Source organism: Calypte anna, chromosome 13, assembly GCF_003957555.1.
Source record: "Calypte anna isolate BGI_N300 chromosome 13, bCalAnn1_v1.p, whole genome shotgun sequence".
NCBI lineage: Eukaryota > Metazoa > Chordata > Aves > Apodiformes > Trochilidae > Calypte > Calypte anna.
Genome location: NC_044259.1, coordinates 189,849 through 214,537, shown reverse-complemented (window position 1 = coordinate 214,537; position 24,689 = coordinate 189,849). Strand labels below are relative to the sequence as shown.

Here is a 24,689-nt window from a genome sequence, read left to right as displayed (position 1 = left end):
TGAGGCATAATGGCTGCATAACGTCTACTGTTTAGTAGACACAGATTGAGTCCAAGTGAATCATTACTGATGTTCACTATGGTTGTGTGACTTCTGTTAAAAAATTATCTTCTGTTTGAACATTCTCAAAGGCTCTTCTAGGGAATCCCTGGTCTGAATGTTTCGTAAGTAGGGACATGAGACCTTTTTACCATCCATCTGAGTCCCAGTGGGGTATGGACAGTGTTTTCCCTATGTGTCTCCTTTACACTCTAGTGAGATCCATTCGCAGGACATTTGGGGCTGCTTGTGCCACAGCTGCATCTGCTGGAGTAGTCCTGTGGATAAATAGCTTTTTCTTCACGGGTCTCAAAACAATCTGCTCATTTAAGTAGAATAGAGGAGAAATAAATAGCATGTTCAACTTGAACATGACCACTCAGGGAAAAAACAAAATAAAAAAACCACAGAGAAATGTTTATAAGATTAGAAACATTTTAAGAATTCTTTTTAAAAATCAGCTCCTCTCTGCTAATCTTTTTTTTACCAAGCTGTCTTTTCTGTTGCTAAGTTTCATTGATCTTTCAGCCTTGATTGAAAGTGACAGGAATTATTTTTTATTGATCTGCTTTCCTTTGCTTGAGACAGCTTTATTTATGTTAAGGCATGTCCCCCACACCTTTTTGCCTAATGCTAAGTGTCTTGTCTCTGCACGTGTGAGTAACTGCTGCGATAGGTAATTGCATGATTTCTTTTAAATTTTTTTAAGAGTAAGTTAAGATTGTGCAAAATCACTTCAGTGCTTTTCATATTCATAAGGAAACAGTATATTATGCTTATCAAGTACTGTGGAAGGTCTTTTTCTGTCTGTAGTCATCAATATAATTACTGAAAAATAAGTTCTGATAGGCTGTTTTATTAAGCTTGATTGGCTCTCTTAAGTGGTCTTCTCTCAAAAGCAAACTTCAGAACATTCATGAAAAAAACAAAAAAATTACAATGTAGGGCTCTGCTGAGCCAAGGGAGCTGGTGAAGAGCTGACAGTTGGAACTGGTAAAATGTCAAAACCCAGAAACTAGCTACAGAAATTTAGCAATCAAAGAAAGCCTAGCAGAACTGGAAAGCTTCCCCTTTCTGTGAAATTCTGGTCTTATTACTCCTCCCTACCTACATCCAAACGGGGAATGCAGGGAATGGCATGGGATGAGCTCTGTTTCAGAGAAGAAAGATGACTGTGAATATTATTGTTGACTGGTGGTAGTGGAAGGGATAATTCTTTGAGGGTTTAAATGAAATGCCTACTGTCTAAGGTAGAACAAAATCTTACTTTGGAAGATTTCTGGCTAGATTATATTTGTTGTATTTCCTTTGTTAAATGCATGTGTTCTTTCAGACATCAGATCATAATAACAAAACATTTTACTAGAAATCTAACTTACTGCAGTGTCAATTGAATATCTTCATAAACCCTGAAACCGAGGTCTTCTGGTCATCCTTCTAAAACAATTACATTTTACAGTGCTCCCAGGAGACCAGCATCTTCCATCTCTGCAGGACTAATTCTCATTTGCAGATTTGCAGTCTTTCACTCTGCCTGCCTACCTCAGACATACAAATCTGGAGACTCTCAGCCTGGGCACCACTGCTGACTTGCACTGCAGCTGTGCAGTATGAAGATCTCACAGATAGACATATTATTTCTTTGGTGGATGGACAATGCTTAATCCTTGCACAGCCCAAGAACATGGGATTTATTTTTTTTTAATGCAATTCCTGTAATATTAGTGAATAATGCTTTTCCTAACCATTTCTGACAGGATTTTCAATTTGTTTTGTCATTTCAGCCTTGGTATAGCACCGCAAATGTATGACTTAGTACAAGGAATTAAATAATCAATGTTCTTGGCTTTTGTTTTGACCTGAAGTTTGGTAGCTATTAACATTACCAGATATTCTCCCTGAACACATCATCATTTTGCTGATTTGCCCCACAGTGTGATAATGCTTTTACAAACCTCTAGCACCAAGTGGGAAGCAGAGTGGAAAGATAGCTGTGTGTATAGATCTTCCACTGCAAAGAATGGCCCCAGCATTGCTGTGTGGCATGACTACATTGACCCCTTTCATTGCTACAGTCAAAAGAGCATTGGTGAATTTGTACAGGCAATACAGGAAAGTACAAGGTATCAGTAGCCTCTGGTGTGTGTGCTTTTCCTCCCTTTCTTTCCCCAAAGAATCAGCTATTGTTTTTCAGCCTGTTCCTCCTGTTTATGTAAGCCATCCTTTGAATTCACTCAAAGGTATCACATTCACTTGATTTCTGATTTGAAATCACAGGCAAGATGATTATTGGAGGACTCTTAAATTCTGCATGTTCTTTTCATTAGAATAATTACAGCTCATAATTACCTGTAGGTGGGACTAGCACTAATTTGTATGTGGAAATTCATATATTATGTGTCAATGTAGACATTCAAAGCCTGACTCTGCTGTAACCAGTAGCCTGCATTGATCCTACTTAAAATGTAGTGAGGAGATGGAGAGTCTTGTGCTTGATTGCTCTGTTTTGTGTCTTCTGTTTAAAAGACTAATTCTAACTTTTATCTGTCTCCTGTAGACGGCTTCACTCCAACTTCTTGCACTGCGACTGCCACCTGGCCTGGCTGTCGGACTGGCTGAGGCAGAGACGCACCATCGGGCAGTTCACCTTCTGCTTGGCACCTGTAAACCTGCGGGGTTTTCTTGTGGCAGAGGTTCAGAAGAAAGACTTTGTCTGCTCTGGTAGTCATGCCAATTATTCATTTATCTATCAGCTGAGGGTTTTCTGTAGTCACATAAAAACAGCAAGATGCTATGATGTTGCATTTGACCATCATGCTGTAATAGTTCTGTTTGCTCTTATCATTGCTGAACTATATGGGTGTAGATCAAGTTGTTAATATTTTAATTTTTACAAGATTATTGGGTTCCAATTAACATTTGAGTTCTCAAATTATTCTACTTCAGCATTGTCAGTGATATCAACATAAATCAATTAAGTATGGATAATATGGTATTTCTCAAGGGAAGAGCTCTAAAGCTGACTGGAAAATGAAAGAAAGGAAATAGAAAACGCTACTCTGAGTCTGCAGATAAATTGTTGTGCTATAGAACAGGAGGAGCAGATTTTATCCTGGGGAGTGAAACAAGATTCTTAAGGACCAGCTGCACATCACTGTTCTACAAATTTCTGCACTGATAAATGATACACAGAGTTTTCACAATCTATGTGTCTGCATGTTGGGCCTGTTCATCAGGTCTCTGACATGACACTTGACTTTTGTGATAGAAATGCATTTCTTAGCAGAAGAAGAAAAAGAGAGGAAAAAATTAAAAGAATTGGAAAAAGAGATCTCTGAATTTGGCCTAAAGGAAGAGATCTGGCAAAGGAGAAGCATGGCAGTGTTTATGTTCTGCATCGAAACAAAGAAAAAGAAGATACCAAACACAGGTTTGGAAATATTTTTTTCAGGGCAAATGGTAACACAGGGAGTTTGTTATGAAGAGGATGAGAGTCCTAATCTGGAGAGATTCTGGGTGTTGTGGTGTTGTGTTCTTGATCTGTAACAGCTTGTGCTCCAAAGCCTTATCCTTTTGCTACATGGGTTAACTTAAAGAAATGCAGTACCAGTACTCCAGCTATATTTTTTTTTAAATATTGCCTTTTTTTTTTTAGTTTTATGTACATGTGACAAAGAGAGAAAGAGTTCTACTTGGAGGGGAAGGTTTGGTCCCTTAACTAGATGGTAAATTGATGCCCAGGGCTGAAGGTGTGTGCAGGAAGTATTACAGACACATTGGAAATTAAGTTGTGCACCGGTGATAAGTGTGATGTGATTTTCAAGAGTGCTGAGTAGCTTATACACAGCTGTGGAAATTTTAGGATACCCAGAATACCTGATAAATTACATCAAAAGTTTAGATAAAAGAGAAGCTTAGAAATGTAACACTCTTGGAAGAGGAAGGCGAAAAGAAACGGATAAATGAATTAAGCTATTAGAAAAATCTTAATTTCACCAAAGTGGTAACCACAGCATTTTTTTCTTATGAAATTAAGTTTCAGATGGGGCAGGAATTCAACTGTTTGGATTTATGATATAGTGTAGTCAAGAGAAAAGAGTTGTTAAAATTGGAGAAGAGATAATTCTGAATGAAAAAATATAGCATGGACAGAATTCATCTAAATGGCATTTTCTGTGCAGGCAATGACATCCAAAAGAGAAAAGGTTTTTAACTGTTGTCTTTTAGACAAAGAACACATAAGAGAATTCTCAAGATTGGACGGATTTTTTTTAGAAACAGAAATAAATAGAAATTAGAGGAAAGAAGCTTTCAGTGGGACAGTCCATCAACTGGATCCCCTAACTGTCATATGGGACATGAAACCACTGAAAAAGAAAGGCATTTGAAGAGCTCTTTTTGGTGGAGGATTTAGCAGAGAACTCAGCTTCATATGGACCTATATGGACTGCTAGTTTAACAAAAATATAAATCTTCCTGGCCCCTTATTGCAGTTTTTATTCCTGATTTTGCAGCATAATTTGTTCAGGTTTGACTATAAAGTCAAACTAGAAAAGGAGGTGGATATTGAACTGGGCTTGTCCCTCTGCTAAAGGATTTTATACAGTTTAAGCTTATATGAATCACTGGAACTAGCCTCAAGCTGGCAGTGAAAGCTGCTTTTGCGTTATAGTTATGAAGAGCTCAAATACAATTCAGAATACTGCTCTGTTTAAGAATACACTCAGTATTTCAGCGTCTCATGTTATGGCAATGGGAGTATCATCACAGAAAAAGAAAATGCAACTTTTCCTTCACTGTAAAATGGGCTTAATCAGAGCATTACAATTCAAAACTCATACTGCTACATGATTCAAAGAGGAAAGAAGAGAATTAAATCACTTGAGGAGAGAACATCCTTGAAAAACTGACTTATGGTTATTCTTACAACCCTATGCAAAAGTGGGGGTGTAATAATTTTATTACAAATGTTCTTTATGAAACAATTTTTGAATGTTGCATACTAAGGACTAGTGTAGGTTGGAAAAAAAGAAGTGAAATATGGATAAGGAAGTGCCATAACTGTAACCCAGATTTCTTGATTCTTTCTGGACACTGTGCTACCAGTCCTGTAGAGTGATGTTTGTAAGCTTTAGGTGCAAAGTATCTCACGATAAAGTTGCTGTAGCCCGAATTGAGCTAATATATCTGTGTAAGCTAACAGTCAGTTTTTCAAAAATACTGTTCACCTTGTGCACATGAATTATAAAAATGCTAATTCAAACAGCACTTGTAGCAAACTCTGAGCAGTGGAAAAGCTATTCCAGGTTTCACTTGTTCATGCCCATGACCATTTGGCTCAGAAATTTAGGTAAATGTATAGGGTCTAATAGTGGGCCATTGCCTGGAGAAAGGTTTACAGATACGTCTAATTAGATTTGTGTTGCTGGGCAGGACATTAACATTAACATCAGGTTAATGTCAGGTCATTAACAGAGCTGAGTAGGTTTGGGACTAGGGGGGCCCTAACCATCATGGAAGAGCATCCACTACTGCTGGCAGTCCTTTCACCCAACAGAGCCTTCTGGCTGGCTTCTTCAGCAAGCTGTCCCCTCCTTGCAGTAGAGTCTCTCTAACAGAGCAGCCTTCCTGGTCCTTTGTCTTAATGCCATCTGTTCCCAAAGAAATCTCCAAGCAGACTCTTTCTCTGTGCAGTTGCATATTGTGCTCTGGGATGTGTTTGGTGAGGCAGTGCTTTGTATGTAGGGAAATTGTGTCACACCTGGCAGTGTGTTTCTCCTACCCCTCCACCATAGCCTTGCAATTCACTGCCACATTGCTGTGACAAGAGAAATGGTACACTAAGCAAATACTTAATGTCAGTTGAAATATTACATGCACTCTCTCCTTGGAAACTGTTAGGTAGAATCTGGAGGTTCTGGCTTGTGCTCAGTACCTCTTAAATCCTTTCAGCCTTTGCTTGCATCAAAACCAGTTCTCTTCCCAGGTTCAGAAGTTCACTGTTGGACTGTCTTATTTTTCTCTAGGTCTCTCTAATCTACCTGTCTGTCTCACCCAAACACAACACACTCTCTTCCTGTTTGTCTGTCTCTTGTCCTCCTCTGATCTCTTTAGAGAATTTTATTCCATTTTCTTCTCATATAAGTTTAATTATGGTGCTTGGGTTTTTGTTCTATCTGATTTTAACTTACTGAAATTGACATTAATTGATATACTGATGAGTTATGTCAAGTCAGAATGTATTTTCTCACCTGAGTTGGTGTGGTTGTAAATTTGTAAATTGAAGCAATGGGTTCATGAAGTTAAACTATCAGCAGCTCCTTAGGCTCTTCAGTGTTCTCTGCAGGACCTAGTGATTTGGATTTTTTTACAGTGATGAATCATTCTGATTTTCCTAAGTATATACATAAGAAAACAAGGGATTCATCTGAACTGCATGTCTATGAATAAAGCAGATGCATTCAGGAGCATAGTATACTGCAATGTGTAGTGTACTTCAGCCACTGCTGTCCTCAGCTAGCGGCTGTCAGAACTAACTCAAATGTCATCAGTTCTCAACTGGTTGCTGGCCGAGGAGACTATCTGCTAGGTAAGCAGAGTGTGGGTTGATTTCAATGGGAAGCAGGTGATTTTTCCCTTGTACTGTTGCTTCCGGCTCTGAGGCAGTATGTTAGGACTTGGTGTTGACCCTGAGGGTGCAGGCTGATGCAGATTTGTTATAGTTTTGGCCAGTGACTTTAGGTATTTTACAGTGGATGGTATTTACAAAGGGGTATGAAGATTGTATGAGATAGAATAGACCAGAGACTGATAGTTCTAACAGTTCATAGATTGATGCTTTTCTCATGAAAGCAGAATCAGATTCTAAAATCTTGACATTAATTTGGAGTTGATTTGTCCTGCAATATGAAATTTAGCAAGTGTAAAATGTGCAATTTTTAAGGACTTCTCTGGTAGTTTTCTTTAATAATGAAGCAAACATTGTACAGAAGGAAATTGGATCTACATAACATTCTCTTTTTCATTAGCAGCCATTTTCTCTGCTTTTTAGTCCTTAGTTCCTTTTCAGAGGATCTACAGGATCCTGAAGAAAACCAAGATACATAACTTGGCTTAAATAAGTTAAAATTCAGTCTGAAATTGTTGCAAGCGAGAAATCATTGCCAGAACCAAGTTTCTACTGCTTTCTAGCTAAATAGACTGATTCTGATTTTAAGAAAATAGTGGCTTTATCTGAATCTCAGTTGTAGATCTAGAGCTTCTGATTCATATGGTGAGGCTGCAGCTGAGGTATAATAAAGAAGAAAATTATTTAGCTTCCTGCTGCTTAATGCAGACTAGCAGCACTAATGTGGAAGCAGATTTATTTTTTGGAGTGAGGTCAAACAGTCTTAAAACGTAGCTGTTACTCCCTTGCCCAGATCAAAAAACTCAGTAGATTGTCTTGCTCCATTTTTCTCCTGGCAACTTCATAGCATATTGTTGAGAAAATCAACAATGAGTAATTAATACAATAGCATTTCTCAAGCTTATTATATTAATAAGAACATTAAGAAGATGCCAAAGTAAAAGCGTGTGGTGATATGAATTTCCCCCATCTGCCTTGTTTAAAAGATTTTGTGCAATGATGTATCTGCATAGCCAGAAGCAGATCTGCTGCTTTCAACATGGGATTTGGGGGTACTGCCAGCCGGGAAGACTGGTGCTCCCTATAAACAAAAGAAGAAGAAGGACTGGTTGCTAATAATGCAGGTTTTGCTAGTTCTGGGCAGTAGCAGTCTCTCCCAAGGGAGCCAGGGCAGTTGCCCTCCATGCAGTCGAGCCCAGAGGAGGGCTGCTGATCACCCTTAGTTTGCAAGGCCACAGGAGAGCAGCAATTTTAAATACCCAAGAACAGGGCTGACTTTGAGTCTTTGACCATGCCTTTTTATGAAATCTGTAGACTTTTCCTGTCCAGTACATGTGTGATTGGCAACACACAGATACTCAGTTAATGAGTAATTTTTTAAAAAAATCCATAGAGCTGCTTGTAAAATGGATGCAGAATTTCATACATGAATAGTTGGCAAAGAGGCAATATGAGGTTCATGTGAATTTGTGTTTTATTGAGGAATGTACTGATGTTACAGTTGCACTAGAACTGTGGTGGGTGGACTCTGGCCAGCTTCTCTCACTCTCCGTCCTCACCAAGGTGGGGAGAGAACAAGATCTACTCCAGCACCTCCACCTCCTCTTTGTCCTCTGCTCTTGCTGCTGTCAGGCTGTTTCTCACGTTTTTTCCCTCACTCCTTATTGCTTGGTGCCATTTTGCCCTTTCTCAAATACTCTTTCACAGAGACACCACCAGCTTTGCTGGTGGGCTCAGCTGTGCCTGCAGCACTGCAACTCTGGAGCCAGCTCCTGCCTCTCCTCACACCCAGTACCAAAACTTGTATCTCCTGGTTCACTGGATTAATTCCTAATTAATTGCAGGCAAAAGTGTTCAGGTCAGAAAGTCTGTAAGAATATTTTTTCTCTAACTTCTACATACCTTAAACTGCTCGATTGTACCAGAGGTCTTTTGGAAAAAGCCAAAGGCAGCAACCTCAGCCTGTCCCAGGAAGAAGGCAAATAAGGTCGCTATTACCCTACCCTCCTTGGTCTGTCCCAAATGCTAAAGAAGAGACTGCAAGGTCTGTGAAGTAGCCAATGCCTTGCTCTTCAGTCCTTTCCCACCCGTCTGGAAAAAGAGTTTCCTCATTCTAGATCTGGATGTTGGATGTGCTCATGACCAGGCTGGACCCCTCAAGTGTCATGATCAGGAGAAATGTCACATTTTACTCAACATCCTCTGATAGCTGTCTCAATCTCTAATGCTTCTGACTGAAGTGAATCCCATCTTCCTCCTCTTCCTGAAGAGACCAGCTTCTGTGCTGAGGCAGGGAAAGTCCTGAGTTAGATGCAGCAGGACGTGGCAGGGGGCATGCAGGAGCATAGAAACAAAGACAATTGTGCATCAAAGAAAATCAGGTTGTGTTTAAAATTCCTTTTCAACTACCAACAAATCAAACGCTGGGGACTCAAAGCATAGTCTTAAACAATTTCTGCCCCTTCCATACCTTTATCAAATTTCATCATGGAACAGTTCAGGTTCTGTGATGGATAACCCATTTTGAAGGCCATTCCAGAACTATTCTCCCTTAATAGGCTTACAACTGATCATGCCTACTATCTGTCATTTAATCTTGTACAGATGGTATCCTTCTACTTAAATAATTTGTCTTCCTCTTAATTTTTATGCTTCAATATATTTTTAAGTTCATTGTATTATTTTGGGCCCTATTTTTAAATGTCATTTCACATAAACCTTCCAGACTTCTGGTACAAATTGTAGAATTGGCTTTAATGAGATCACCGTGCATCGATGCCATTGGAACTGCAGGAGCACTACATCTTTTAAGAATTTATAGTAGCATTATTTTTTTAGCCTTTTTTGGAAGAGCAAATAGTATAATAACCCAGAAACCCAAATACAAACTAATAGTCTTCCTTACAGTGCAACAGTTTTGGATACTTCTACTAGAAAATGCCTGTTATCAAGGCTGGAGAAAGATATTCAAAGAAAGACTCAGCACAGGCACAGGGAATAGGACATGATTAAACTCGCTTCAGTCCTCCCTCTGAAAAACTTAAATGGAATAAATTTCCATGAGAGAAAAACAACTGTCATAGTTTTGATAGCACTCAAAATGTCTCACAGATTCTGTTTTATTAATCCTTCAGAAGAACAAATTTACCAATTAGAGCTCAGTTGTTAAAGGTGAGCATGCATTTTTGTTGTGCTTACTTCCATTTTGTTTTGAAGTATTCCATGCAACTTGGGATGTATTGGTGTTAAATAAATCATTGCAATATTACTCCTTTAAGATAAGACAATGTGAAAGTCTAATTTTCAGTACTGTTACTTTACTCATATATTTTGAAACAGGAAAAGTAGGTTTTTGTACAATAAAGTAGGGCTTGTCCAGTATGCTTGAGCCGCCTCTCACTTCGTCTGGAAATTTCCTATTTTATTCCCCAATATTTGTTTGTAACCCAGTAGGTGTTTTGCTTTGCCTTCAAAACAGTTGTACTCATGCACTGTGAATTTTTAACAGATAAATTTATCTGTTCAGCAAAACTTTCAGCAAAACAATGAATTTCAAGCAAGTAGTGAATATTATTAACTACCACATTTTTTCATACCATGAACTTGATGGTATTAAAATGGTCCCTAATCATAAATATTTAATGCTGGGATCAGCAATAGCTATTGAACAACTGTAGATGAAAATATTTGCATAAACCATTTACTGCACTTTCCCATAGAAAAAACACATTTGTATAAGTTTTTATCCTTTAGAGGTATATTTGCCATCAATAAGCAGTGTTAATGTTGCAGATAGTAATTTGCAATTGACTGTCCCATATCTCTCTGAAGGATTGGGCACACGCAAGTGTGGTTTAATACTGGGATGAATGCATCTCAGTTATCTGTTTGAAACTCACTTACTAGGAGTCTACTTAAAACTTGCTCATGTTGTAGTAACTGATTTCAGATGCCCCAGAATTATAAGAAGTTCCAATGCCTTATTTAATTAAAATTTTAAAAGGCCATAATATATCCACAGATCTGCAGTACTTGTACTGTTTTGTTTATTCATAGAATCATAGAATGGTAAAGGTTGGAAGGGACCTCAATAATTTCACGTCTGCTGTACTTAAAATGATTTAAAGTCACCACAGATTTTTAACTGGTAAATCCTGTCATATTTTTATAAAAACATATGAATATTTTTTACAAATAAATAATATTTTGCTGGAAGAAAAGAACCTCTGCAAGGTAATTGGATAGGCAAAAATTTAATAAAGTACACTTAGTGTGCCATAAACAAGTGCCTGTGCAAATGGAAGTATATAATTTTTTTAGGAGTTGCAAAATTTATTTAAATGCCTTAGACATTTAAACTCTTTATTACACCCTAGTAATTTTATTCTAATTGTAATATCAGTCTATTTGCTGCTCTTAAAAAGCTAGAAACCAATGCAATGCTTATTTGAAAAAAAGCATGCAATTTGCTCTGTAAACTGCTGGCTCCCAATACTCTTCCCTGTTTCCTCTCTTCCCCTAACCCCAAATCATTATGTATAACATTACATATAGCATTAGTTGTTACATATAATTTACTGCCATTCCATAGCAGAAAGCACAAAAAGCATAATAGGTTTTGTTCATCATGTTCCATCCTAGCTGCTGCATTTTGTTAATAGATACTGTTAGATGTACTGTTAATAGCAAGAAGTGTTATTTTTTCTTCCCATTTTTGTTGAACCCGCACTGAGAATGAAGACGTTATATTGCTCTCTCTCTATTTTGACATCATATACCTCACTGGTTAACTAATTTTTTTTTACTTACTAGCCATAAATTAAAGCTCTATTCTAGTAGTATTTTATTCATATAAAAGTCCCTCTTTCCTAGAGGAAAGTCAAAGGTAAATGGTTTTTGTCCAAACTGACCTAACCTTCTTTCAAACCATTCCTTTGGTGCAGAGTACCCTGCAACACTGTGTCGTGCAAAATGGGGAGGTGAAGAGCTGAGTGCTATGCAATCTTCTGCTGTTGATTACTTGTAGTAGGGTCAGGAACAGATTTAAAACACCAAATGGAAATATGTCAGGTTTTCAGATCTTGTGCCCTAATGAAAAGGGAGTGTATTACTGCTCTTCTAACCCACAGTTCTGTGTTGTAGTGCTGTAACTGTACAAAATGTATTTGCTGAAAAGTCTTTTCAGAAACCACACCAGATCTGTGGTGATAAATGACTTACGGAAGATTTGACCTTGCCTGCCAAGTTTCTCTTACCTCATGAAGATCAAGATTTCTTCCCAGTTTGATAATTTCTCCCTATACCTAAAAGCTTATGGTAACTTGTTTGCACTTCCCTTACTCTTCATTTTCTTATGGGCATTGCACCACGAGGTAGACAGATAAGAAAATATAAATATATATCAGATTGTAAGAAGAAACCTCTTGGTTTTATGCAAAAAAGGCCTGTGTACATTTTGAGGGAATATGAACTACTTTTGGAAGTAGTCACAGTTAACCTCAGGCTCTGTGTAAGGCAGAACTGCATTAATTTTGAAGGAATTCTATTAATGCACATTGCTAGTATGATAGTATGTCTGCCCTGCGTTTCTGTAGCCAGAAGACTTGAGCCATAAATGTTTGGATTTATATTTTAGTTTCATTATTGAATTTTTTATTTCTAAATAGACTTTTTTCCCTGTTGAATCTGTAGAGTGAAGCTGCTGTAGTACTGAAACGCTGTGTTGAGATAGAAGACTTGTTGGTAAACTCTTTACCTGCATCTGTCACAGAAAAGGGCAAGTGGACTATAAAAATGACAGGGTATTTCAGGAAAGAGAAAGGATCATTAAGATTATCTCATGAGAAAAGCTGCCCACTCTCATAAAGAAGGAATTTGATTCTTGCCCATGCAGCAAATGTCCTGTGAGTTCCATTTTTTCATGACAGACTCTTAAAATCTAATATCTGGATGCCTGAAATGGAGTTCTGAGGTCTGGTTTGACAAAATGAAGTTACTCACAGCTCTGACTAGCATCAATGAAAGCTGTATTTAAAACAGAGTTCTATGAATCCCACATTTTTCTCTTGCTATCCTGACAGGACATCAGTTGATGACTCACTGAAAAAAATTCAAACCTAGTCCTCTATTTTGGCAACATTTTGTACACAATGATGTGTATACAATGGTGATGTTATCCTGAAACTGGACAGCATACTTTATTATATGACACTTCTGTCATCCCTGGGTAAAAAATAATATTTAAAGGGGCTTACTGCTTGCCTGAAACTAAGGAAAATTGAGACAAGCAAATTAATTCACAGCAGAATTGAATACCTTTCTCATGGAAGTCATGATTTTGCAGTGATTGTACTTTGCTTTCCCCTCCAAGTGTAAAGTCAGCCTGTAGTAGTTTTCAGCTGACATCTTTTCCAACCATATTTACCTTTCAAAATAGTGATACTCAGAGGTGCCACTGAATGTCTTTCTAATGTTGACTTTTCATTGCTGCTTATGAGTCTTTGAAAATAGGAACATGTCTAGGCTTTCTATACTTTCCCTCTGTACTCTTTCCCTCTGTAGGCTTTGTTGTGCTTAATTAAGTCTAGATCAGAAGGTATTTAGGAATAAATCAAGAGAGAAAATGTATAAAAATGTTCCATTGTTATCAAATTATAATTCTCATAATGATACGGGATTGCAAGTTGATGCAAGCAATTTTTTTTTTGACTTTTTGTCACCTGCAGTTATGATTTTGAAAGGAGCAATCATGGGTCTTTTCCAAGACAAACCCCAAGAATGTGCAGCTTTGTGTATCGTTTTCCATGTTTTTACATTGATTTGTGGTTTGACAATTACATGTTTTAATTTTTCCACCCAAAAGACCAGTATTGTTTGTCATTATAATCTACTGTAATCTATAAAAACACTTAATTTTCCTGTTTTTGCTATGATTTTGTCACTTCCTACCAACATAAGCCTTCACATTCAGTTCTCTGTGTCTGGTCAAAAATGTATTTACAGTTTCTTATCCTACTTTGGAAATAAGACTCAACATTAATAAGTGAATAACTGCTACATCTTTATAACCTCAATTAGTGTAGCAAAACCCTTCTATCTGTGTCTAAGTATGTAACAAAATTTTAAATCTAAGAATCATAACCATCTGGGTAAAATCGACATAATTGCTAGTTTCAAAAAAAATTAATGACAATTAAACCTGAATGTAATGTTGTATAGAGCAACATCCTTCTATGCTAAACCTTTGCTGTCTAAGTGGCTTCTTGTCTTTCAGTGGAATTACTAGATTAAGAAAGGATTTGAGGATTTGAACTCACATTTTTTATTACATGCTTTTTTGTGTTTCCATTAACTGTATTGTCTGATACTGAAAAAAAAAAACCCCAACAGCTTTATATTTTTAGTTTTTATGTCATGACAAGTTTCCTAATTTCAAAAACATAACTCATTGATGGCAGTCATCTTTCAGTATGTGAAAATACTGAAGGAGTGTTTGCATAATGGAAACCTTTAAGCAAAGATAACATTTGGAAATACCAATTGATCTTAAGGCTTAGCTTTTAAATCTTAGAATAAATTGATCTGGCTTATCCTGGAGGAGACCAAAGTAGAGTTTGTGAAGGAAAGAAACCAATAGGAGTGGAGAGTAAGGAAGAATAAGGACACAGTAATCTTTTACATATTTTCTCTGCAATTAATTTGTAGCATATTATATTAGTTGAATCCAAGTAAATTATTAATTAAATCTTGCAAAAGGATCTGGGAAACTCAGAAGCTGATGTATTCTATTGTTGAAATCTCAGAGGGTCATTTCTTAGAACTAATATTTAGTGTTTTCATTACGTCTCAGGTTCCCAGTCTGAACCTCCATCATGCAGTGCCAGTTCCATCACTTGCCCATCTGCCTGCACCTGCAGCAACAATGTGGTGGATTGTCGAGGAAGAGGCTTAACAGAAATTCCAGCTAACCTACCAGAAGACATTTGGGAAATGTAAGTGCCAATGTAATGCACCATTCTTTTCCAAGTCTCTCTGGTTTTAGCCCATGTTGTAGCATTTTGTGGAGAAAAAAGGCACGTGTTTTGAAAACTGCGTTCTGAGCAGTTGTCGTGTTGAAGTTGTCTTACTCCAAATAAAGATGAAGTTCTTGGCATATCATGTTCAGATTGTGCTTACATCTCATAAATCTGGGATGAAAGTTCTATTGTCAGGAAAAAGAAATACTGAGCCCAACAGAAATCCCCAGAGGGATTTGTTATCTTGGCATGATGCATTTTTAATGAAGTGAAGTATGGTATCAGACCACACTGACCCTGTTGCATTTACTTTTTATTTCTAGTGTCCCACATTTTGTTATTCCAAATCTTTTAACTCTTTTGTGACCTTTTATGTACTGTGAAATCAGATGCTCATTTTACAGACTTGTTTGTCTTTATTACCTTTAGGAATTGTAGTTTGTTTTTCTCTGTGACTTGAAATACTGTGATATTAAACCAGGCTACTTTTGGTTAGTCCATAGGAAATATAGATAACTCGTTCTCTTGTTTAGGTGCTTGTTGTACAGAGACATCCACCCAGCCTTTACAGTCTACATAGTATAGATTTAAATATTTATATAATCAGTGGATTCATTTACCTTCTCATTGCTATAGAAATTTTGCTATACAGCAGAACTCAGTAGGCTAAAGCATATACTGAGCTGCTTATAGATAGCCTGGCCCACTATAATGTCAGGAATGTGACAGTTCTTTGTTCTTTGTTACAGTGGAGAGGTTTGCAGTCTCTTCATCAGTTGCTGTTATAATTTGAGTCACCTCAAATTTGTTTGGACTGCTATCTCAGCAAAATAGTTCAGAGTTAGCTTTTGCTTGATTTTGCTCTGGCACTCTTCTTACAGCAGTGCACCCCAGTGTGTGAGAAAGCGAGTGAAAATCCTCATCTTTATTGTGGTTATAATAATACTGAGTGTCCCAGTCCTGTCTCCTTTTTGGTTACTCCAGCCCACAAACCTGTGACTGGTATTAAAAGCAACTTCGAGGATGTTCCTTCCTCTTCTGTTCTTTTAGAAAGACTTGAGAGCCTTTAGGTTAGACTGTGAGGTAGCAAGTCAGGATGCATATAACATTGTAAGAAACTTTCATAACCTGGTGGTTCTAAACCTTCTAGATCCATAGAATACCACTTAAAGCTCTTAGTACACCACTTAATGATTCAGGTCTGTCAGAGCTCTTGGCTTTTAGGCAGTACTTGAGTCTGTGTCTGTAGGTAAAGCTCTTACAGCACTACAATCCTGGACATATCCTTTGCAATTCAAAGGCACTTGAGGTGGGTGTAGTTCTGCAGAACTTCAGAGTATAACCTTCATGGAAACTTCTGTTGCTGACTTTTCTGTGGGAATAAATACTGTGAAGGCTTTATATTTATGGATGTATGTATTAAGAAATTTAGGTAGTTCTTTCAGAATAAGTCATAGCAAGTGGTAAAATGCTGTTTTCATCTTGTAAAAGTAGTGGCAAAATGAGCAATTAATCTTAAATCCAAGAGCAAAGTATTGCACATTTTTATACAGAGCAAAGAATATAGTCACATACAAAAATGTTTCTGGAAAGATGGAAGAAGCTGCCACAGTGGTTTCCTGGAAAAATTCAGACATATATTCTTTTGGTCAAGATAACCTTTGTGCCTTTATAACCTATACAATTTTTATGCTGAAGCCTGTCATTTGGCTCAGAAATCCAGTTTGTCTAAGGCTGCTCTGGGCTTATTCTATGCAAAATTCATCCAGAGGCGTGGTTCCAGCTACACATGGAATAATTACTGTCTTTTGATTTTTATATGGTAGGCAGAATAATAACTCTCTTGCTGTAATATTATAGCATTGAGACCAAGTAAATTCTTTGTCCATGCTGGAACCCACATCTCATGCTCTCACAAATGCACTGCTGTTTTTTTTTCCCCCCAGGATTTATCCCCCATGGCTGGCATTTAGTTAGACCCTTTGCATAAAAGGTGGCTATGTAGTGGTACAGCCTTGTTTCTGGAATCTATAATCCTATGATCTGATCCTCATCCTCTTTGGGAGATGTAACTCTTACTAGAAATGAGAGTCCTTCTATAGAATATGGGGTACTAATGAGTTGCATGGCTGGGTTGCCATTACATAATATCCTAAAGGATACTACTTTAGATGGTGTATATTTTATTCAGGTGTTTCTACCTAGCACTGTAAATATTTCACCAAAATGGATTTCCCTCTGTAGGCAGTAGTCCATTCATAAAATTTATACAATAATATTAAAAATCTGTACCTTCCTCAGTTCTACTTGGGGCGTTTCCAAGTTCATTTGCTTGGTTATTAGTTGCACTCAGCTACAGCTTGCCTTCAGTCATTATTTCATCCCATAAGAGCCCTTGACTGACTAACTGTTCTACAAAAATGAAACACACAGCTGTTACCCTAACATGGTTATTAAAGGTGATCTACATTTCAGTCTGTGTTATGGTATTAATTAAAGATTTTTGTACTTGGCTTTCCTGTCTTTCTTCTTTAACACGAATCGGCAGAAACCTCTCTGATAAAGCTGCCAACCAGTCCTGCATTTGTTTTTGTTGAAAAAACCCTACTGCAAAGCAGGGAACTCACTCATTACAAAACATAAACCAGGTATAATGTGACACCATATTTTCCTTATCACCAACCACTGACACGTGTGACTTGGCAGTCTGTTGTGTTACTCGGTTACACCTCTCCCCAGGGCATTATTCTGAAGACCCTTGTTGAAAGAATGGTTATTATTAAATAAAGGAATTTAGCAATGCTAAATCCGTATCCCAGTCTTGCTTTCTCAAAATTCTTAATTTAGAGAAGTACAGAATGCACTTCATTTTTTAATAAAGCTTCTTATTCAGTGGGGAGATGACAGCAGCAGCCAAAATGATGGAGGAAAAATGAGTTACAAGAAATTGAAGCTGAGGAATACAGACTGTTAGCTATATAAAAGCTAACCTTTAAAAGGTTCTCTGCTAACAAAGTAGTTATCTTGAGTTTTTCAGAGGAGAAATGAACAGTGTTGGGTTTAGAGAAACCCATAAGAATAAGCACAGAAAAGTTTTGCAGGAATACTTGGTTGAAAACTAAAGTCATTAAGCACCTGGAGTCATTTACTGAAAGAAGAAATACCAGAGCAAAAATGGCTTGATGGTTTGCTGGAAAATGATATCATAGTTTCATTACATTGGAAATGCAACTACAACAAAAGGAGAGGTTTGCATTTGTTTAGAAAGGGTGAGAGAAAATGCATGCAAGATAACTAGGGAATATAGTGTGAATAGAATATGGACTTGAGGGCTTTAGGGAGAAAGGGAGGAATGACTTTACAAAGTAGTAGGAGACAAGTCACCAAAGCATCTGTTTTTCTGATCAGACTTGATGGCAACCTCATAACCGATGCCTGTCAGGCTGAGTGACAACTCAGCCCTCAAGGACAGCAAAGCCAGGCTGCAGTAGAGACCTATTAAAGCCCAAGCTACCAGCTGTGCCTGTGAGAGTGGCTACCCTGCAGGCTGTGGGGGGTTGGGGAGGTGTTGTGAGAAGCACATGCCAGGTTTCACTCAGTGTGTGGCTGTTGTTGGTTCAGGCCATTGGGCTGGATGGATCAGAGTTATGGCACTGTCTGCCTGTTTTCAGTCCTTAGTGTTTGACCTGGTTTATGCCTAGGAAAGGACAGCTTTCTTGCACTTGCAAATGTGGGAGACTGGGAGTAATGGCCTTGCTAACCTTGTCTGTAGTGTTTCAAACAAGTATTTGCTTTAACACTCTGTCAGTCCTGGAGAGTGATCAAGAACTCCCTATTGATCGTTTCTTCACCTCACTATTGATCTTTTCTTCACCTCACTTTATCCCTTCTTTAGAATGAAGTTTTCATGCTCTTTTTCTGTCTCAGACTGATGTACTTCATTTGTTTTATTTATTATTACGAACAAGGCTTCATTTTAGGATGTTAATTGTGGACAGCATTTGTCTGAGAGTTTTGTACATCTTAAAGCAGCAACAGTGCAGAGACTACTCTGAATAAGGCATTGCTGAGTGGAAGCAGGGAACAGCACCCCCAAATGCTGGCCCCCCTGCTGCAATCTGCTCTGGAGTGCAGAGTGGAAGGTATTGGATGCTGTGGGACCCAGAGGCAGGCAGACTCCTGGGCTCCTGAGAAGCAGCCACTTGCACCAGCACTGCCACCAGGTGCTATGTCTGAAAGATCTTCAGATTCTGCAAAAGAAGGATTTGATTGATTGCTAATGCTAAGGGCTAGGTTGTGGTTTGGGGTACACACTTCAGAGAATGTTGGAAAAAGAAGGCTGAAGTCAAATAAGGAACCAGCAAAACATGTGATGGGAAAGACTGGGGATGAAGGAAATGAGGACAGTTCAATAAAAGTGCTTTGAGAAAGGGGGGAATATTTGTTGATAAAGCCTGAAGGTTGATGGTAGTGGGTCTGGGACACAGGCTCTGCATGGTGAGCTTTCGGGATGTTGCAGGAGGGCTGGGACACTGGGTGGGATGGGTAGGGGCTGGTCAGGCTGGAGGGCCTGGACAGAGTAGTGCAGGTGAAGATGGAGCCAAGGAGGCTCTTCCCACCACAAAATACCCATATCTTCCTGAGCGGTCCTGCGTTGTCACTGTGTACTTAAGAAACCAAACCACAGATGGCATATCTGCTTCCCTGTGCACTGGTGACCATCTACACAGAGACTCTCTGACTACACAGGCTTTCACTATTTTAGCTGCTACTGTTCCAGTTAAACGTCGCTGCAGGGGTCTGGGTGGTGAACTTTAGTTACATGAGTTTACTTGGCATGGAATTAGTTATTTAAGCACTTGTTTTTTTAATCCACTAAATTAAATATATTATTTGTAAAAGAGGGGACGGGGGAGGAAGAGAAGAGACTATATTTACAGCTGCAGTCTTCATTCAGTACTTTTATATAAATTTGTTTTGGTACATTCTTTAATTATAGCACAGTCTTCTTTTGCTGTTGGAAGACTAAAGACTAGATTTGTTTCTTATTGTCTAGGGATTGTGTAGTGAGGAAGCCTGAATATATAGGCTCTGTTTATTTGTTGCAGAAACAGGAAAATTCTAAAATGGGGACTGTGGAGAAGATAATCTTAGGAATGCTGTTTTGAGAATTGGGTTGTTTCTCTTCTTGCCAGTGGTTTTATTAACTGATTCTGGGCAAGTGATCTGCACAGACTTTTCATGGGTGGTCACTCGTGATGTAATCTTTGGTTTCTGGATGATTCAGGTGAGATGTCCAGAAGTGGTGAGGACTGACAGGTGCAGCAAAAGTCAATAGGAGCTGCAGTTGAAACACATTGTGCTGTGCAATGTGCTAATTACTTCGAAAAGCCAAGTCCCAGTCATTTGCAGACTTACAAATCAAACCCCATCAAACTCCAAACTGATCCTAGATTTCAAACTTTTTCATATCAGGCTTGCTTGATCACTTTTATTTAACTCACAAGACAGAGTACTGTCTTGTGAGATAAGAGAAGTACAGTTGTTCTTGCTCTTGTACTTGTTCTATGTTGGTATACTTGATTTTCTCACTATTGATAGCTGAACTGGTGAATGATATTTCTGTAGGAATGGGTAGTGCTTGATTTTGCATACTTTTCACTGTTTGGAAAAATGCAGATTTTGAGCACTAAGGAAAAATCTAATGGACCTAAGTGTTGGTTTTCTCATGGTTCTGTCAAAGTAAAAATGAACCTATTTTTATCAAGAGAATTACTTTGAAATGTAGTGTTCTACTTGTTCTGCCTTTAATTAATGCTTCCCTGACAAACTTAATATTTAGAGAATTGCTGTTGTGAGATTACCACTGTGCTGGGTGGTGTTGTTGGATGGTAGACGGATCTGTAGATGGATGAGTTTGGTTTTGTTGCTTCAGTGATTCTCTTGAGAAGAAATTACCTTATCTGTTCTTCAGTACTTGTAAGACTGTGCATTATAGGAGAGCTGGGACTTTAGTTGTGAATGTTGACAAAGCTTTTGCTATTTGAGGAGGCAGGCCAACAATTTCTGGGCATTATAAATTAGTGTTATGTTCAAAATCAATTTTCCACTGATTAAAAAAAAAGTCAGGAAATCTACTATAAGAAGACTTAGCACTGGTAATGCTATTTATTGTAATATAATTCTTTCTTATATATATTATAAATTAACTGCTCCATAGCAATTTTGTGTATATTTAAAATTGGCTTTGAAGTCCTCATATTCTTAAAGGCAAGAGTTTTTTCTTTTTTCAAGAATATAAGTGTATAGAATCTATAAAATTCATGGACAGAGGAAAGACAGTTCTGCATTTAACATTGTTTTCCCTCCTAAAAAAAATTAATTTAAACAATCTTCCCAGGCTTCCAATGAATACTGAAGCCAGAACAGTATTTTTGAACACTCTTATAAATGTTCCACACTTACCTCTGGTGGCAAGTTCTCTGGCTGGGGAATCAGGTTGGCTCCTGTAGTTGAATCATATGATGTGATATTAATTCACTGCCATAAATTGGCTCTGGACAGCTTTACATGTCAAATTTGACTACTATTTTTTGGATCTCCATTAAGCATATTATGTAATTCACTCCTTGCATCCAGCATAGAAAAGAGGTTTCTATTGTCACCTCAAAAATGTGTAGAAAGAAACTTACTCTGTGAAGGCAAGACACAAAATTAATAAAGCAATAATGAAGAAAATATTTTAGATGGAGAACTAGTAGAGAAAGCATGAGTATCTGGGAAATGTCAAGAATAAAGGCATTTTCTGTGTTGAGATAGACTGATGAAAGTAGGAAGCTATGTTTTACTGGTTTAGAAACAAGTAGTAACAAAAGGGAGCTTCTGTAAGATCAGGGCAGTATTTATTTCTGACATCTTTACTTTTATTTGTAAAATTAAGTAATGTCATAAAAATTAAGTAATGATGTCATCTAGAGGCACGAAAAGATGTTTTTGTTTTGATAAATCTAGATACACATAGTAATTTTCACTTTGGCTGTATAATTTTTTGCCTTCCATCCTCTCTGTGAATTTTCTTTGAAAAAAAAACTAACAAGTTATGTGCAGGTGAATTTTATTCAGTCAACCTGTGTAGAATTTAGTAAGCTTACAAGGTTTGAAAATTTTCAGTAATTATTTATTATTTTTTGTTTGTTTGGGGTTTATTACATGTGTTCAATTTTTTTCCAGAGACATTACTTCATTCCAGCAGAAACATAAATTCTGACTTGTTAGTAAAAATGAATGGTCTGAACAATACCTTTTTTGATCTTATACAAATGTCACTCAAAAGCTCTTTTTGCCAAGCAAAACTAGGAGACTGCAGTGTGTAATGAGTATACATCCTGAAAGCTGATTATCAAAGTGTAGAAAGAATCACAGAAAATGAAATAGGAAGCATAAAATCATAACTTTGAAATCAGATACCCTAATGAAATTTTTTTACAGCAGAAATACTAATTGTTTTCAGGCTTAGATCTGTTGTTCTATTTATTTTGCTTTAAAAATTAGTTATAGAACAAAGAATTTGAGGAATGTTTGTATTGACATGATGGAATTCCTTTTGCTGACAAATTATTACAGGTGGCAGAACTTCAGCAACCAAAAAGCTATTTAATTTTCTTACATATTTCTTTTACCTTTTCCTTGATAATATTTGTAAATGTGTACTACAAATAGATGATATAGAATGTATGTAGCTCTTCACAATAAGTTAGATGAAATAATTACTATTTTTCCATTCTCTCATTTTACTGTTTCAATTTCCACTAAGTCTAAAGATCTATTAATGTATTGTGGAAGTCATTCAAGGACCGAGATGTAAGGCAGCAGTATAAAAATTCATTAATAACCACATATGTTTAGGGTTTTTATAGTGGTGGCAGGGCCTTTGGCTGAGGCAGGGGTTGAAGGCTTTAACTGTTAAAACAATCAGGAAGCACAGATCTTCAAAATGCTGAATGTCTGTCATCCTGCAGAACTTTGCTTTCTACCTGTCAGAGAAATTAGGAGTGAAAGACAGAGCCACAGATAAGCTGTTCCTTGGTAACATAGGTCCATAAACACTTTCTGAAGCAATATGATTGCAGAGTTTTGCCTTGCACATTGCAGAGATGTGCCCTGTGTAGTGCTGCAGTGCTGTGGGGTACAGGGCCACATGTGGCTTCTCCAGTTTTCAGGGCAGAATGAGTCCACAGGTTCAGACTGTGTAACTGTAGGGCAAGTTCCCTTCCTTCCCCGCAAGGGTGCCTCCTGTCCAGGGCTGTCTTTGAGTAAATACTTCAGTGCAGCTACCCAAACCTGTTGGGCATGGAAGAAATAAAACTTAATTTCATGAAGAGGCAAGCAAGCAGTTAGAACAAGGATCAAATACAGCCTGTATCTGTAGTAACACCAAATTTTAAGTATGATTTATTCCTCGTAAATACTGAAAATATATCTGTGGACCTTCATCAGAGTCCAATTTACAGTAAGATATTTAAGTCCAAAATATGACATAAATGTAAGGTAACATTCCAAGAAGCTTTTAAAAAAATCAGTCTTTCTCACTCATGGGCAAAGAAGAACAGCATCTCTCTTGATTGCAATGTGCTCTAGATGTTTCCTCCTTCTTTCTATAAATGCTTTTTCTCACCCTGGGCTTTGTTACAGGGGGCAGTTTCATATGCCTCTTGGTTCCCCCAAGCAGTCCTTAACCAGATTGCTGCAAATCCCTGTTTATAGGGCAGGAGAAAAGTGAGGGTTCTGCATTCACACAGGCTGTGTGCATCATGCCAGACCCAAGTGTGCTACAGGTTCCTGCATCACACTAATCTGATCCTATGCTTTCGCTCAGAGATTGCTTTTGGTTATTGGCTGCCTGAGTGATGCAAGCTCAAAAGAGCCCCAGCAGTGCAAGCAGAGTGACATGGTCTGGAGAGCAATCTGGCTCGTTCACTCATGCTCTCTCTCCCAGCTGGGGAGCTCATGACTGCCCAGTTCAGAGGGATGTTTTTGGCATGTCTCAGGCAAGAGCTAAGTGACTCGGTTAGCAGAGCATGGCTGTCTAATTTGTAGGCTCTATTCATCAGACAGCTAAGAATTATCAGTACTGATGCTTCACTCCCTCTCTCTTTTTCTCCAAGCTAGTGATTTATCAATGTTATGGGTAGGTAAGCTTGACAAAACATTACACATTAGCAGCTGAGACCATGTTTGGAATGAGAAGATTGCTTGCAAACTGATGTAGTAGAGATCCAAAGAACAAATTCATTCCCTCAATGGAAGAGAGATAGTTAAAACCCAAATTAATATGGCTGTCTCCCCCATTCTGCAGGGGGAATCAGTCTTCAAGATAAATGAGAGTGTGAGTTGGCTGAATTAGGCAGATTTTTCTATCCGGTGTGTTTGATGTCCTGGGTGTGAGCACTACAGGTGTCAGATGAGGAGATGATGAAAAGATTTGCACCACAGTGAACTTTGAGATGGATTAGCTGGAGAACTTGCAAGCTTATTCTTTTTTCTGGGATGATTTTACATATTTAACTGCATTAGTTTCCCTTTGCTTGTTTTATTATTTTTTTCTCTGATTTGTTCACTTTTGCTCTCACTGCTACAAATTCATTTCAAGAGAGTGGAAAGAAGGAGTACTCTCTAACATTATAAGAAAAATGCATCTGAATCCATTGGGACATCATACTTTCCAATCTCTGATAATATGTTGGAGCAGAGAAAGGAAATTTTTTTTGTCCTTTGTTGTTGTCAAAGACTAAAATAAAGCTTTGAGAGACAGACAGAGCATTGCTACAAGTCAGAAGGGGGGAGCTGTGCTTCAATTTATCAAAGGTGGCATCAGGTGACATGGCAGTGAAATGGAAGGAGGAACAAAAGCCCCTGAGAGGTTTGAACATGGCCAACTTATTTTATCAGTTTTGTGAATTGTACTTGTGGAGTCTTTTAAATATATCTTCTCATGGAATATAAAAGGA

At 37.9% G+C, this 24,689-nt stretch overlaps 1 protein-coding gene across 1 annotated transcript in view; it reads left to right on the top strand.

Moving 5' to 3' along the window:
* Positions 1-24,689, top strand: part of SLIT3 (slit guidance ligand 3) — a 433,718-nt gene that overhangs the window by 265,725 nt on the left and 143,304 nt on the right. Inside the window, 2 exon segments of the mRNA XM_008503402.2 lie at positions 2,597-2,760; positions 14,517-14,658. Coding sequence (XP_008501624.2) covers positions 2,597-2,760; positions 14,517-14,658 — 306 coding nt within the window.